Genomic DNA, 17,636 nt, shown 5'->3' on the forward strand with positions numbered 1-17,636 from the left:
AATTAGACATGGAGCCATGCTTCTCAAAGTTCATAGTTAGGGTGCCCTGTCAGGGCTACCTCATGATCAGCCAGAACCAGCATGCTCTGGCACTTCCTCACATTCCAGCCTGTGGCACTGACTGATTGGTGAAGTGAAACCCCGAGAGGTTGGAGCTTCGAATCACTAGTTATGGGGTGTTCTGGAACTAAAGAGAAACCTGATGCCTAACAAGCTGTGCTTTTGATTCTGAAATATCCTATAAAAAGTGAGTCATTCAGTAAGTTGATGGGGCTACTCATGTTTAAAGGAAGGAGATTAAGACTCCAAAACATGACCTATTTGTGGTCAGTCAACAGCCAGTCTACTTGGGACCTCACCTAGGGAACAGCTAGCTCTTCAGACCCAACAGAGGATCGACTGGCCCAGTCCCCTCCAACTGAGGGAGGTCCTCTGTCCCCACTCATACCCTCTTGGTTGTTTGGACCAGATGAAAAAGCCTGCAAAAGAAAAATAAAATGGAAAGTGCCTCACCATATACACAGGAGTTTATCATCTAAAGTGAGCGCAGGAGTAAATGAGGATTGGGGCCGTCTACCTCCCTGACATACTCCTTCCTCTAAAATATCCCTTTACCCTTAAAATATCACCCTCTTACTCAGGAATGAACTATGGGCTTTTTTTTTTTTTTTTTTTTTTTGCAGTCAGAGTTGACCAGAATTTTTTCATCCACTGAGCTGGAGCAGGCAGACCCCCCGCTTCTAGTTGGATGCATCTCTATGTAGAAGCTTCTGGAAGCCTGGCCACTTGGTTTGGGAAAGAACATTTCTCCTTGTGATGTCCTTTTCCTAAGCTAGACATAGCCAATAATGTAGACCACTCACCTATGATTATTCCCAATGATCAAAGGAAGATACTGACTTCATTTAAGCTACTTGGTGTATTCATTTGCTGGGGCTGCCATAACAGAGTCCCACAAATCAAGTGGCACACACAACAGAAATGCATTGTCTCAGAGTTCTAGAGGCTGGAAGTCTGAGATCCAGGTGTCAACAGAGTTGGTTCCTTCTGAGGGCTGTGAGGGAGGCTCTGTTCCGGGCGTCTCTGCCGGCCTCTTGTGTTTGCTGGGAATCTTTGGCCTTCCTTGGCTTGTAGATGCATCACCTCAATCTCTGCCTTCGTCTCTGCATGATGCTCTCCCTGTGTGTGTATCTCTGCGTTCAGATTTCCCCTTTCTATAAGGACACCAGTTATGCTGGATTAGGGCCCACCACCCCATCCTGAAGACCTCATTTTAACATGATTATCCCTGTAAAGACCTTGTGAGATGCTGGGATTAGGATTTCAACCTGGAAGTTTTAGGAAGACAGAATTCAATCCATAACACTTGGAGAAGTGTCAAGTGGGTTTACCTAGAGAAGGGACCATGACCACAAATGCATGTGGAGACAGAGAGATATTGCACAGAAGTGAAGCAGACAGTGAGGAGATGAAGAGGGAGTGTTGGGAACAGGGGCAAGATGAAAAGTCCACCCTTGCATCAAGAGGCCATCACTGTTCAGTTTCAACCCCATGTTGTTTTGCAAAAATGAAAGACTAGTTTGTTAGCTCTTCTGAGAAAAGAATCTGGATTTTTAAAATGACAATTTCAATTGTTTTAGACTTTATAGTACTGGCACAGTGGCTCACACCTATAATCCCAGCACTTTGGGAGGCCAAAGTGGAAGGATCACTTGAGCCCAGGAGTCTGAGACCAGCATAGACCCCATGATAACAAAACAAATTCTTAAAAATTAACTGGGCATGGTGGCATCCACGTGTAGTCCTAGCTACTTGGGAGGCTAAGGTAGGAGGATCCCTTGAGCCCAGGAGGTCGAGGCTGCAGTGAGCTATAATTGTGCCACTGCACTCTAACCTGAGCATCAGAATGAGACCCCTCTTTAACTGAGATAGGCAAAAATATATATTTGTAGACTGAATTTGGCGCAATGACTCCATCTCAGTCCTGGGCCACCTATTTTAAATCTTGGACCTGGATGGTGTAGTTTATTCTGTTTATAGTATATTCATGAAGCCTTTGTTCGTGCACTGCACATGCCGAGGAGACAATGAGACAGGAATAGTAGGTGTGTTGTAAATGTAAATGTGAACACGTGTATGTGTCTATCAGTAGCAATTTAAAATTAGCATCTGTAGAATTCAAATTAGTTTGAATGTAACTATACATTGCTTAATGATGGGATTACATTCTGAGAAATGTGTCAGGCAATTTTGTCATTGTGTGGCCATCATGAAGTGTATTCACACAAACCTAGATGGTAGAGTGTACTACACTCCTAGGCTAGATGGTAGAGACTATTGCTCCTCGACTACAAACCTGTATGCTATGTTACAGTACTGAATACTGTAGCAATTATAACACATGGTATTTGTGCATCTAAACATAGAAAAGGTAAAATAAAAGTACAGTATTATATTATTTTGGGACCACAGTCCCATATGCAGTCCATTAACCAAAAGGTTGTTATGAGGTGCGTGACTTTGCTCATTTGTGCGGATTGATCTTTAATCAATATGCCATATTCCTAAAAATGAACACTTGTTCCAGGTCTTTGTTTTAGGAATTCAGTTAGGTTGCTGCAGAATGTCTATAAGTGACTCCTAAAGAACACATTAAGTTGGATGAAGCTGGTGAAGTAGCTTCCCTGCTTTCTTTTCCTTAACACCCACAGCCTGGGAATCAGAAGGGTTTAAGGTTAAAGCACCTAGTGACACTGATAGCTTGAATCTACACTTAAGGCATGGAAACTGGCACTAAGCCCCACGTGGTAGATCAGATGTAGTTTTCTCCTTCGTAAATGACCAAAATTCTTCCTCTTTTCTCTCCTCCTCACTACTTTATCATTACCATGACTTTACAGGCTGGCAAGTGGGGCATAGTGAATAAGATAGTGAGATAATAGTCTGATCATCTCCATGAAACCTAGTATGTTACTCTGCCTTATTTAGAATTTTATAATATGCTAGATAGAAAAAGTATCCTAAATCTGTATTCTATACTCCTAAGTAGTCTACACCATTGTTGCTACAAGCGGAATATGAAATAATATGTACCAAGGATTATGCGCTGCTTTAAATCATGATACAGTATTCAAGAGAGAAAACTGAAATCCATTTTTTATGCTTGTAGCACAGCCAATAAAATACAGTAATCTCGACTTCTAAATGTAGTTTAAGTAGTGTTTATGGTTGGGGAAAATTGGTGTGGTGAGTCTGACACACCGACACCTAGCTCCAAAGTGCCAAATAGTGTCTCCCCAGGAATCTAAGGACTAATGCTGAGTGTGAGCTGGCATCTCCCCAGGCTAGGTAATTTCTTCTGCTGCAGAAACACTTTCTAAAAATAGGAATAACAATAAAAGGCTCTATGAATTCAATTCAACTTGGACTTACTCAGTGTCCCTGGATACGTGTCACTGTGAATTACCACTGCAAAGAAAAAAGGAAGGAAAATAGACTGGAGTGAAGTTTTGGAGGCCATGCTTGTAGGCCTAGCCCTTGCAGTTGTGTGCCATTATCATCGCCATCATCATCCACCTCCTCCTCCTCATCATCATCATCATCCTCATCTCAGCTGTGGAGGAGCAGGGAGTGGGGCACAGCTTAGAGAGCACAGGAGAGAAATGGAAACAGGGCCCTGGTATTCGCTCATCTTCAGATCCACAAAGCCTGGGTGGGAGTGGCTCAGGCCAGGGAGACCTCCCATAAACTAGGAGGATTCTGAGACCTCCCATAAAACCGAAGGAAGACGCCAGTCACCAAACTGAAACTGTGTGTTGGGAACAAGTCAGGTCAGGGTGAGCATGACTTGAATGTATTTATTGAGTCCTACAACATTTGTACCACAAATGCATGGACTCTTAGAGGAGCTAAGCTGCTTTCAGATAATTTGACATCTTTTATGAACTCACTGCACACAGTAGAAAATCCTTTTTGAGAGTCCTTCGGGAATGCTGACATCTTCTGAAAGGTGCTCAGATGAGCCTAGGCTACAGCACTACCTGTTTGATAGACAGTTAAAGAAACCACATGTTCACTGGGGCTTATTTAAAAAAAAAAAAAAAAAACAACGGAAGGTGAGAAAGCTGTCTGGATAACAAGATTTGAGCAAGATGCATTGGAAGGAGGTAGAAGAAAACTTTAAAACCACACATGTAGAGGTTCTGGCATTGAGCCATGGGTCACAGCCATCACAGGGCCGTACAGCCATTGAACATGTCTCAGAGCCCTTGCAGGGACGTGCATGGCCTCTTACTCTCTCCCTCCAGCCTCTAGCTGTTAAGAGCTGCAGCAAAGACTGAACTCTTGACATCCTGTTGCTAGGACAAAGTTTCTAAGCCTTGACTCTGTGTGTGTATGTGCATGCCTGTGTGTCAGGAGGAGAGGAGGCCCAGCCTGCAAGCCCAGGTCTGCATGTTGAGGAGCAGAGCCACATCTTGGGGAGCACCGCTAGTTCTCTGCATCTGTGACTTGCGGCTGCCCCGGCAGCCTATACATTTTTCAGTGATATAGTAAGTGTGGTGGACAAAGAGCTGCCTTTTACCCAGTGGGAACACGATCGATCTTAGTGTTTAAACTTGCACAGGTTCTTTTTTAAAAAAAAAAAAGAAAAGAAAAAAAGTGGCCATTCTTGGAAGTTGTGAGTCTTACTTTGTTTTATATTTCAGAGCTGTTTTAAACAACTGATTATTCCAGCAGCATTTCAAATTTTGGGTGCAGGGGGTGGGGAGAGCACAGCTATACTCAACTGCAGACTAAGCAGGGAATGGAGGAATCTTCTGGGCTGCATGGTCACATTTTAAGAGGCTCCTCTTAGGGTAGATGAAGAGGAAGCTTCAGAGACTGAGCTGTTTGTTACTCACAGCCCCTTTTTGTTCTCAGGTGATTTTCCCCTAATCTGTAATGATTGTTCTTGTTTGTTGTTAATCTAAGCAGATGGCAGAAAGAAAGGCTGTGTTTCTGAGGATATTCGCTGTGGTTTGTTATTGTTGTTGTCATTTTTTGATTTTTTTGTTTGTTTTGTTTTGAGATGGAGTCTCACTTTGTTGCCCAGGCTGGAGTGCAGTGGCACAATCTTGGCTCACTGCAACCTCCACCTCCCTAGGTTCAAGTGATTGTCATGCCTCAGCCTTCCAAGTAGCTGGGACTACAGGCATGTGCCACCACACCTGGCTAATTTTTGTGTTTTTAGTAGAGATGGGGTTTCGACCTGTTGGTCAGGCTGGTCTCAAACTCCTAGACTCAAGTGATCCGCCCGCCTCAGCCTCCTAAAGAGCTGGGATTACAGGCATGAGCCACTGTAACCAGCCAGGATATTTGGCGAAGTGAAAGAAGAATCAACCCATCTACATTTAAAGACTTCTCAGGGCGAAGGTCCCTGACACCTGCCATATATAACTTTAAAGCCTGTTGCTGTAGATAAAGTGTTTCCCCATCAGCATCTCATCTAATAATCCCCATGCAACCCTGCAAGGCGGCTGCTACTGGGAATCCCATTCTGTAGAGGAGGAAACAGAACCAATTATCTTAGAGATGATAAAGGGCAAAGAGAAGCACATCTTCTAAATCCAGAGTTTTCCTATTTCTGGCAAACCCACTGGAAAAAAATGTTTAGTTTGGTTTAGTTTTCATGTTGAACAGAGCTTCCCTCCCAAGGACCTGTGGTTTGGTAGGTATCCTGGTGGACTGTAAAGTTCTAGACCAGTGGGTCAAGCTTGTACATGCAAATGTCCTCAAGGGAGAGATAAGGCATGGAATGAAGAAGAGGAAAGGAGATATTCTTCTATCTCGGGCTTAACTGGGCTTTTTATTGCATTTCAGTAATACCTGTGCCTGTTGCAATGTGGGGAACAGAGGTTCGATGCAGTGGTTCTCCTGGTGTGGCCCATGGGCTAATGGCATCATCTTCCCCTGGGAATTTGTTGAAAATGCATATTGTCAGGCCCCGCCCCAGACTCAGAATCAGAAATTCTTGGGCTGGGGACGGGGGTGGTGTGCAGGAATCTGCATTTTAACCAGCATGATTCCAATGCACACTAAAGTTTGAGAAGCAGTGGGCTAGTAAGAAGAGCAATCAAAGACTTTGGAGCTGTACCTGAACTTGAAAGCTCTTCACCATTTACTAACTGGGCCCCTGTCAAGCCTTAGTTTCCACGTCTGTAAGATGGACCTCCCACACAAGGTCATCCAGAGCACCAAATGAGTAAGACTTTCAATTGTAGTAGATAATGAATGCTAGTTCCTTCCTTCTCCTGGTGAGTTTGAATACTGTATCATGCTAGACTCTTATTAGAATAAGTAATGCTGGGCAGGCACGGTGACACACAGCTGTAATCCCTGCATTTTGGGAGGCCGAGGCAGGTCGATCACTTGAGATCAGGAGTTCAAGACCAGCCTGTTGAGCAAGGTAAAACCCCATCTCTACTAAAAATGCAAAAAAAAAACTAGCCAGGTGTGGTGGCACAGGCCTGTAGTCCCAGCTACGTGGTAGGCTGAGGCAGGAGAATCACTTGAACCCAGGAGATGGAGGTTGCAGTGAGCTGAGTTTGCACCACTGCCCTCCTCCAGTCTGGGGGAAAAAAAAAGAATAAGTAATGCTAGTTACCCTAACAGGAAAATCCTAAATCCCAGTCACCTAAGGCAGCGAAGGTTTATTTCTCATTGGAGTTAAGCCTAATGTGGATCTGCTAGCCTTGATCCTTCAGGTAGCCTTTACATACTTCTAGAACACATGGCTCCAATCTCAGTTTCAAGGGAAGAGCAAGTAGAGGAGGCACACACATCACTTCTGCTCACAGTCCATTCATCAGAACCCAATCTCACTTCAAGGGAGTGTGGAAGACATAGAGAAGCACACGCAGTGTTGGAAGAGCATAAAGGACCTTTTTCACAATTCCACTGAGCCTACAGTTGCCACATAGGTCTTTAGGTCATGGTTCTTGCAGTTGTGTAAAAGGGACTGTCACAGCTCTAAGAGACTTGATTAAGACTTTTCACAGTTAGCAGTTGGAATTCAGGGGCACCAGGTACATCTGAATGGAGCATATCATGTGGATTGCCAGAGGGGTCTGTCTTGGGGCCAGTACATGGAGATCACTAATACCCATGGTCTATATCGATGAATTTGCGCCTGAGGTTAAGTTTAGTAAACCAACTTAAGGAAATCAAAATTATCTCAATTAGAGAAAACAGACTTTAAAAAATCAACATTGCTTTTGCTTAAAGGAAAAACTAGCTTAACTACAACTGAGAAATCACAAAAAGGAACAGTAGACTTTGAACTTGAGTGAGTTTGTTTTATATGAGCTTAAGGTTAAATTTCCAGGGAAACAAGTTACTAAGGGAGACCATGGGAACCTCAGCTTCAGCCAGTTGATTCAATTGGAAACTGTTGATTAAGCACCAACCGTGTTCACAGCTCTGTAGTGGGTGTTATTTAAAAGGTAGCTAGATAATTATGCTTCTCAGAAGGTTTAGATGAGTGAGTCACGGTATGCTTACTGTTCTCTGGTTTCATCCAGAAAGGATGCAGCAAGTTCCATGAAGAAGGTGCAGATCTCTCTGTAGCAAATTCTTTCATGGGTGCAAATTTATTTTAGATTATTTCTCTCGCCATTTTTTTTCCCTTTAAAATGTCCCCAAAAGAATGGAAATGAGTCAGGGCTCTGATCATGTAAACACTGAATAATCTAAACATCTGTTTCTGAGGTTTCTTTTCTCTTAAACTTGTGCATTAATGTGAACAACTTCAACTTGAGTTGTCAGACCACTTTTTTTTTTTTTTTTGCAAGATGTTCTTGTCTTTTCTACAACCTTTTAACCACTTATAAGCTTATAACAGCCACAAAGATGTGTCATTTCTCTCATAAATTTACCATGAAAGGATTTCTTAGTCACTTGTGAACTTACCAGGAGGCAGTGAATAAACTCTGATTTAAATCATTTTATGAAGCATTCAAATAATGGCCTAAACCTTGGTTAAAAGGCAATTTTACTGCATGGAATATTCAAATATCTCTTCTAGGCCTTTCAGACTGGCTCCGAGATTTTTGTCATTGTGTGGACTTCGGGCCTATGACTTGTTGGAGACTCTTTGATGAGTTTCTTTTAAAAGAAAAAAAAACTTAGGTTCAAGGGTATATGTGCAGGTTTATTAGAGAGGTAAATTGCATATAGCGGGGGTTTGGTGTGCAGATTATTTTGTCACCCAGGTAATAAGCATAGTACCTGATAGGTAGTTTGGTAGTTTTTTGATCCTCAACCTGCTCCTACCCTCCACCCTCAAGTAGACCCCAGTGCCTGTTGTTTCCTTTTTTGTGTCTGTGTACTCAGTGTTTAGCTCCTACTTATAAGTGAGAACATGTGGTGTTTGGTTTTCTGTTCCAGTGTTAGTTTGCTTAGGATAATGGCCTCCAGCTCCATGCATGTTACTGCAAAGAACACGATCTCATTCTTTTTTTTTTTTTTTTTTTGAGACGGAGTCTCGCTCTGTCGCCCAGGCTGGAGTGCAGTGCAGTGGCGGGATCTCAGGTCACTGCAAGCTCCGCCTCCCGGGTTCACGCCATTCTCCTGCCTCGGCCTCCCGAGTAGCTGGGACTACAGGCGCCCGCCACCTCGCCTGGCTAGTTTTTTGTACTTTTTAGTAGAGACGGGGTTTCACCGTGTTAGCCAGGATGGTCTCGATCTCCTGACCTCATGATCCGCCCGTCTCGGCCTCCCAAAGTGCTGGGATTACAGGCTTGAGCCACCGCGCCCAGCCGATCTCATTCTTTTTTATGGCTGCATAGTATTCCATGGTGTATATGTGTATATGTACTGCATTTTCTTTATCCAGTCTGCCATTGATGGGTATTTAGGTTGATTCCGTGTCTTCACTGTGGGCAGTGAATAGTGCTATGATGAACAGACATATGCATGTGTCTTTATGGTAGACTGATTTCTATTCCTTTGGGTATATACCCAGTAACGGGATTGCAAAGTCGACGGGTAATTCTGTTTTAAGGTGTTTGAGAAATAGCAACTGCTCTCCACAATGGCTGTTTACAGTCCCACCAGCAGCATATAAATGTTCTCTTTTCTCCACAACCTCGCCAGCATCTATTATTTTTTGACTTTTTAATAATAGCCATTCCAATTGGTGTGAGGTGATACTTGGTTTTGATTTGCATTTCTCTAATGATTCACGATGTTAAGCATTTTTTCATGTTTGTTGGCCACGTGTATGTCTGTTTTTGAAAAGTCTCTGTTTATGTCCTTTTTAATGGGTTTGTTTGGTTTTTGCTTGTAAATTTAAGTTTCTTATACAGCTGGATATTAGACCTTTGTTGGACATATAGTTTGCAAATATTTTCTCCCATTCAGTAGGTTGTCTGTTTACTCTGTTGACAGTTTCTTCTGCTGTACAGAAGCTCTTTGGTTTAATTAGGTGCCATTTGTCAATTTTTGTTTTCATTGCAATTGCCTTTGGCATCTTTATGAAATCTTTGCCAGGTCTTGTGTTCAGAATGGTATTTCCTAGGTTATCTTCCAGGGTTTCTATAGTTTTAGGTTTTAAGTCTTTTAATCTATCTCGAGTTGATTTTTGTATATGGTATAAGGAGGAGGTCTAGTTTCAATTTCCTGCATATAGCTAGCCAGTTATTCCAGCTCTTTTGTGCATTTCTTCACCCACTACACAACTGTATCATTAGGATCTGAGAGTGTAATAGAACATTTTAGAACTTAAATGGACATTTACTATCACTGTGTCTAGCCTTAATTTTACAGGTAAACAGCTGATAGACGCTACGCTACTAGTCAAGTTCACATAGTAATTTCTGACAAACTAGGATTTAAAATAAAGTCCTCTGACCCAGCCAGTGCTTAAAATTCATATCTCTCAAAAAAGGGAGAAATAGATCACATTTTACTAGAAGAAACAGGCCAGTTGTTTGTTAGCAACCATAACAAATCATATACCTTAGTTGATTTTCTCAAAAGAAAAATAAATAAATAATGTAGAGGTTTTGAGTGAAATCTTTAAAAAAAAAAATTCAGTAAAAGGAATCCTTGAATTCTCCCATAGATACGTTCTTTCACAGCCAGCATTATCTTCCTTGATCCCACTTAGCCAAAAGACCACTGAAATTAAATGTGTCAATGAAAGATGTTTCCCTATATGGATAGCTGATGGTTCATTACAGCCGAGCAAAGTCTTGTTAATCATTTTGAAAACTAGGCAGGTACTCTAGAAAATTCTTTGGCCGGTACCTTAATTTAGAGTTGGCCTATTCTTGTGATTCTGTCTTTCAAATGATAAGTGAAACTCTAATCATCTATACTTATTAAGAATTATCTGTTCTTTGTTTCAGTGGTGAAGTTGGCATTTCCAGTCTATAATTTCCATTGCATACAGTGCTCCTTCTCCCTCACCTACCAAATGTGGCTTCAGGCTTGATGGGATATGATTTTTCTGTAGCCCCTATACAGAGCTTGCACATGGACCTGAATATTGAAAGAGTAGAACGGGATTACAACTGAGAAATTTGCAGTACAGTTGTTCTTCACGTGTCCCCATGTATCTTTGCTTGCTGGCAAAACACCTCGAATCTCATGCAAAATGCTAATAGGAGTGATTCATTTTATTTATCTTCATTATGTTCATTTCACTCCTCCTGGGATGCCAAGATTTTTATAATGGCCTCAAAAATTGCATCCATGCCTAACTAAATAGTAATTTTGAAGCAGAATGTAAACAGGGAAAAGCATCCAAAGATGCAACCCTGGAAAATCGCTTTTCCTCTCATTCTAAAAGCAATTCCTTTGAAATATAAGTGAATATACTTCTATTTTAGGAAGTGTGATCATGAAAATTTGATCTTCTGTGCCCTTCGACTCATTAAAACAGTAGTTATTCAAAATGGGCAGCCTCTTTAGATCCTCTGAAAAGAAATAGGTAGACAGATAAACAGTGGGTGCAGACAGGTCATCGGTGTATTGAAAAGAGGTTCGCCTCTCCTGTAAATCCAACCCTCCTTTTGACTGTTAGGATTTTCCTTGTTTTGCTCATCTTCACATTGTAACTTACTAAGTTTCCTCTTTTGCATGTGTGCGTGTGTTTGTGTGTGTGTGTGTGTGTGTGTGTATGTGATGGAGTTTCATTTTTGTCCCCCAGGCTGCAGTGCAATGGCTCCATCTCAGCTGACTGCAACCTCCGCCTCCTGGGTTAAAACGATTCTCCTGCCTCAGCCTCCTGAGTAGCTGATATTACAGGTGCCCGCCACCATGCCTGGCTAATTTTTGTGTTTTAATAGACACAGGGTTTTACCACATTGGCCAGGCTGGGGAAACTCCTGACCTCAGGTGATCCGCCTGCCTTAGCCTCCCAAAGTGCTGGGATTATAGGTGTGAGCCACCGTGCCCAGCCCAAGTTCCCACTTAAAAGATGCCAAGACAGGTAATTGCATCTTCCTGTGCATTAACATGACATTGTGGAAGCTAGGCATGCACCTATAGCCCCAGCTGCTCAGGAGGCTGAGGCTAGAGAATCACTTGAGGTCAGGACTTCAAGGTTGTAGTCTGTGATGATCACACCTGTGAATAGCCACTGCACTCCAGCCTGGGCAACATAGTGAGACCCTGCCTCTTTAAAAAAATAACCAAATTTTTAAATGACATTATAAAGGAGCTGCTGTCTACAAATTTGGTTCAACCAATGAATCTACCACCTGCCCATTCTACCCAAAGAAGCCTGGTTAATGTGGCATTTCAGGTGAAGCCCCCAGCACATCCTCCTTCAGTTACTCAGCACTGCCTTTATATTCATGGAACTGTGAGCGAGCAGCTTCTCCCTAAAGCCTGCCCTATCAGTCCAGCACATCCTTGAAGCATTTCTGCAGAGCAGCCTTGGCCCTCGCTCTGTGGTGGTTCTCTGTCAAATTTCCCAATCTCTTCACAGTTCTTAATGAACAGAGCCATCTGCGGCCACAGCCTGTGAAATCTGATTCTCTTCACACAGTCAGCAAACAGAGCCACTGGGATATGCTCAGGCAGCTCCCAGGAGGAAACCGTAAATGCATATAGCTTTGTCTAGGCAAAAATAAAATGAGCTCATTCATTCAAAACAAAACAATGAAAAGCATTGTATCACGTCAGCTGCAGGCTACCTAAGAAATTAGTTAAAATGTATCATAAATGTAGATCACATATTAAGTGATCTCTATGCACTAATTTGTTTATAATATAGCATCAAGGTATTTGTAAAATTCTATGGCACGTGTTTTGAACATGAAAACTCGTCATTTCTATAAAATCTTTCAAACTGCCTGTTTGGCAAATAAACTTGATTTCGGGGGAAATTCTGGTCTCTTGTGTGTGATCACGGTTATCCTCATGTTGAGGTGATCACAAAGCCCCAAACTGAGGGACCCCTGTTAGAGGAGATCAATCATCATTGTAAGGCCAATTAGTAGACAGGGCAATAACTCATATTGGGAGAAGCATGCCTTTAGCTGCCATAAATGGAGGAACTCACAGTTGCAGCCACATCCCAGCAGCTCTGATCAGACTGCAGAGCTACCAAAAATCTAATCCGCATGTGTGGGGTAAAGCACAAGCAAGGGACAGAAGACTGGAAGCCATAGCGGAGAGGAAGTTGGCATAAAAAGCACTCTTCAAACATCAAAATCGTGTGCCAGCTAAGCAAAGCCAATGCATAAGCTATAATGTCTTCTAGATATTTTATTCACGATGATGAGGGTGATGAAGAACAAGAGGAGGAGAAGTTAGGCCTTCCGTCCTCCCTGGCCAGCCACAGTTCCAAACTGTACCATTCTTAAAGGTTTGATTAACCGTTCGTGGCCTATCAGCATTATTCTTTGTAGCCTTCTGGCCATGCTCGTGCAGGGGTCCCCAACCCCCAGGCGGTGGACTGGTATCAGTCTGTGGCCTGTTAGGAAACAGGCCCCACAGCAGGAGATGAGTGGCGGGAGTGAGCGTTACTGCCTGAGCCCCGCCTTCTGTCAGATCAGTGGTGGCATTAGATTCTCACAGGAGCGCAAACCCTGTTGTGAACTGCGCATGCGAGGGATCTAGGTTGCACGTTCCTTTTGAGACTCTAACTAACGCCTGATGATCTGAGGTGGAGTCACCCTACCCCTGAAACCACCTTCCCCCCACACCCCCATCCATAGAAAACCTGTCTTCCATGAAAGCAGTCCCTGGTGCCATAAAGGTTGGGGACAGCTGGTCTAGTGTGTTAAAGGCCCCAGCAGATTACATCTTTCTGGTCAGGGTTATGAACTACACACTAAAATGTATGGTGACTAGGCCGGGCGCGGTGGCTCACACCTGTAATCCTGGCACTTTGGGAGGCCAAGGCGGGTGGATCACCTAAGGTCAGGAGTTCAAGACCATCCTGGCTAACATGGTGAAATCTCGTCTCTACTAAAATTACAAAAATTAGCCCGGTGTGTTGGCAGGTGCCTGTAATCCCAGCTACTCAGGGGGCTGAGGCAAGAGAATAGCTTGAACCTGGGAGGCGGAGGTTGCAGTGGTCCAAAATTGTACCACTGCACTCCAGCGTAGGCAACAGAGCAAAACTCCATCTCAAAAAAAAAAAAAAGTATGGTGAGTAAAGAATCACCCATTTCATTTTTCACTGGGGAACCAAAATAATTTCCATCTTGTAAGTTACGACCATTTGTGTGGTTCTGCTCCATGGATGCTTCAAGAAAGTAGTTTTCAGACATTGGTGACACTCCATGGTAGGGGCCCACCAGCTGTGGCCCACAGACTAAACCCACTCCACTGCCTATCTTTGTCAGTAAAGCTTTATTGGAACACAGTCACACTCATTCACTTACCTACTCTCTGTGGCTGCTTACACACTATAATGGCAGTGTTGAGTAGCTGCAACAGAAACTGTATGGCCCACAAAGCCCAAAGTATTTACTATCTGTCTCTTTGAAGAAGAAAGAAATGAGACATTTAAGGACCTAGAGTGAGGACATTAGAGAATTGGCCTTGCTCTCACAGTGTTGATCCTAGATCTATTTGGAAAATGCATGTGCCTGAAATATCTTCATTAGAGAAACTGAATTCATCCTCACACACATAAGGATTTTCTTTGTGCTCATTTTTCTAATCATCAAAATGATCCCATTTACCTTTACTTCTTAGTCCAGATCCGCCTGTATGTAGCATACAGATTATGCTGGGAATATGGTCCAGTTTTTCAAACTTGATTTATTACCTGAGCAGTTAGAAAAGCTACTTCAAGGACAACCAGGTATCATTGAAAGCAGCTCAGCTCAGCTGTCGGCCAGCTAAGAAGGGGCTGGCTGTGCAGACAGACTGAGAGAAGGAATCTGTGTAAGCAGAAAATGTGTGTTGTCCTCAAGAAAGGAAGGCCACCGCCACGCCAGGCAGGCTTAGCTTGAAAATAAATATCAGCAGGCGTGAGAAATATGTTCCTGTTTTTGCAGCTGAAGCTAGATTCCAAGTCCTGCAGGAAAAGGTGGGGGCTGGAAGGAGGGTCGCCAACGAGTAAGAGCCAGATACTAGAACATGACTCCTCGGGCGCAAGACAGGCCTAGCCCCAAGACAGGTGGTACACAAATGGAGTGTCACACAGATAGGAAGAGATGTGGCAAGAGCTCTGGCAAATTGCAAAACCGTAGAATATGCTTGGAATGTGTGTAACACTGTGGTGAAGAGAGGCTGACAAATCCTCTACACGACACTTATTGCATGAAGAAAACATATCCATTTTACACACACACACACACACACACACACAATCAATCTTCTGATCAGTGAAAGGAGCTACTGACAATGGTCCCTGTGTGTGGTCCATGTGCCTCTCCCATGAGTGGCAGCCACCTGAGAAGGGCGGCTTTCAGGACCCCGAGTGACCATGTGTCCCCGTCTGCTGTGTGTGGGATTCTGCCTGCCAGGCACACCCAGCCTCCCAGTGACCTCTTGTTAGAGACACATCAGGTGGGATGCTGGCCATCGGCGGGCACTCTCCTGGAAGGAGGCGACGGCTCCTCTGACCGAGGGGAATGTTATACAATCAGTCATCCCCTCGGGATGGAGCTGGGTGTTTATTTTCACTGCAGGAGTTGGTTTGGCTGGTGCTCCCTGAGACGGACATTACAATCACGGGTGCAGGGCTGCAAGTAGGATCTGTCCAGGTTCTCCCTGGCCTCCAGCTGCGGCATTTCAGCATCAAGAAACTGCCTGCCCATGTGCTGGGGGTACTGGGGTCTCTGATGTCTGTCTGGCCTTGTATAGGGGAGGGTGAGGATGTATACACAGTGCATGTGTGTGTTGAATGTATTTGATGTGACCAGAATGTGAGAAAATAAAACAAAAAACCATAAGAAAGGGAAAAGAACATGGGCTAATGTGGACTAGGCTGAGATCTAATGGCAGATACGAGCTCTAAATTCAGCCTCTCTTTAAGTCTCCTATTTGAAAGCAACTATCTCCACTCTCAAGGGCTCTCTCAAGCCATTGAGTAGATTAGCTGAAGAATTAGTGGAATATCATTTAAATTTATATATATGATAAGGGGATTGGGAGGCTGAAGCAGGAGGATTGCGTGAGGCCAGGAGTTCAAGACCAGCCTGAGCAACATAGCAAGACCCCTCATCTCTACAAAAATTAAAACATTAGCTGGGCAGGGTGGCACACACCTATAGTCCCAGCTACTGGGGAGGCTGAAGTGGGAGGATCACTTGAGCTCAGCAGTTTGAGGCTGCAGTGAGCTGTGACTGAACCACTGTACTCCAGCCTGAACAACAAGCAAGACCCTGCCTCTTAAAAAAACAATTTAAAAAAAAAGGCCAGGTGCAGTGACTTATGTCCATAATCCCAGCACTTTGGGAGGCTGAGGTGGGCAGATCACCTGAGCCCAGGAGTTTTAGACCAGCCTGAGCAACATAGCAAAACCCTGCCTTTACAAAAACTAGAAAAAAAATTAGCCAGGCGCCTGGGAGACAGAGGTTGCAGTGAACCAAGATTGCACCACTGCACTCCAGCCTGAGCAACAGAGCAAGATCCTGTCTCAAAAAAAAAAAAAAAGAAGAAGAAGAAGAAAAAAAAAAGAAAAGAGAAAAGAAAAGAAAAAGAAAAAAGTCTAAAAAAGAAAAAGAAAAGGATAAAGTCTATTTGAAACTTCCATTTTACTCTCCATTTTCCATTCTTTTCCTTCTTTCCCTTTCCTGTATAGGTAGATCATCTCCCGGATAAATAACTCATTCCATTATTTCCATCATTAAAATTCCATCTATCCTGATCTCATTATAATTAACCAATTTTCAAAGAACGGAAAAATACAAATCTAGACTGGTTAGACGTTCCTAAAATCTGCCATGCTGCTGTTAAAAAAAAAAAAAAAAAGTTTCGGGGGAGAGGAGAGGGTTCTCTTTGGTGTTGCGTCACATCTGCAGAAAAGTGTATTTTGTGAAAGAGTACTGGGCCACAGGAAAACACTTAGAGATTAATGAGAGTATCTATATTCATACCATTCCTTTGGGCTACGAGGCTATTGGCTTAAAAATGAAGCTTTATGTTTAAATTTATGGACCATGGGTCAGGAAAGAGTAGGGAAAATGAGACTTTTATTAAAGGAGAATTATAGAAAACTGAGCAGAATAATGCAGCCAAAACCCCCCTCCACTTGAGCATCTGAGACTTCTTGGGATTTTCGTGTTTTCATTTCCAGGTTACTAAATAGCATGAGATCTCATCTGAACTTGAGTTGTGGTTGTTTCCAGAAATAGAAGTTCAGAAGAGACTTTGGGAAACAGTTGGAAGGAAAACAGCTGTGGCCCCATTGAATGAGGAAGGAAAGGATCGGGATTCCTCCACCCGTCTCCCGGCTTCTTCCCCACCCTCTAGCCTCAGCCCTCTCCTTGGGAAGTGTGATGACCCCAAGATGAGAGATTGGCCCTTTGTGGGTGACATTTAAAAAACATGAGCTGCACATGTTCTGTAGCTCCTAGGAGGAATCCACGTGTTGCAGTCAGAGAAAGACATGGAAGGAGGCACCTTGTTGCCTATTTTTAACGTTTCATCCCTTGCCTATCTTTGAAAAATGATTGGTGGGCGCATGCGTTGTTTATTGAGGCCCAACTAAGCACAGGCATTGGAGAAATCTAGAACCATACTACTTTGTGAATAAATGAATGAATGATGACATGTTCCTGTTGTCTGGGCTGTGCATATCAACCTAACCACAATATTGCCCATGACAGTCCCTCTCAATAGCAAACCCCAGAACTTCCTCTCTTTATCTGATCACTCTTTGTCCTTGCCCCAGAGTGCTGTAATCATCAGAAGCAACTGCTTGGAGAAGTAAGGACAATAAGTACAGTGATACCTAGGGTAAGCCTTCAGTTAAGGAAAGGAAATCTGGATGCCCACCACCCTCTGAATCTCAGCAAAGACCTGCTGTAGACTCAGCAGAGCCTAAACATGCCCACAGTGGTGGGCATGTTCGGTGGGTGTATCCTGGGTCCACCAGCAGTCTCCTTTCCTGCAGGAGGTCAGCTGCATGGACGTGGACATCTGTGCCTCCACATTGGGCAGTGGCAGTGATTAGGCATTGTCAG

General features: G+C 43.5%; 1 protein-coding gene across 10 annotated transcripts in view; it reads left to right on the plus strand.

Moving 5' to 3' along the window:
• Positions 1 to 17,636, plus strand: part of PHACTR1 (phosphatase and actin regulator 1) — a 575,876-nt gene that overhangs the window by 521,505 nt on the left and 36,735 nt on the right. Inside the window, exon 13 of one of the 10 annotated variants that reach the window (XM_025382681.1) lies at positions 16,806 to 16,901. The exons of the other annotated variants lie outside the window; for them this stretch is intronic. Coding sequence (XP_025238466.1) covers positions 16,806 to 16,862 — 57 coding nt within the window. The 3' untranslated portion in view covers positions 16,863 to 16,901. Of the gene's footprint in view, positions 1 to 16,805; positions 16,902 to 17,636 lie in introns of those variants that run through there. 10 annotated transcript variants of the gene reach the window in all.

Source organism: Theropithecus gelada, chromosome 4 (genome assembly GCF_003255815.1).
Source record: "Theropithecus gelada isolate Dixy chromosome 4, Tgel_1.0, whole genome shotgun sequence".
Classification (NCBI taxonomy): Eukaryota; Metazoa; Chordata; class Mammalia; order Primates; family Cercopithecidae; genus Theropithecus; species Theropithecus gelada.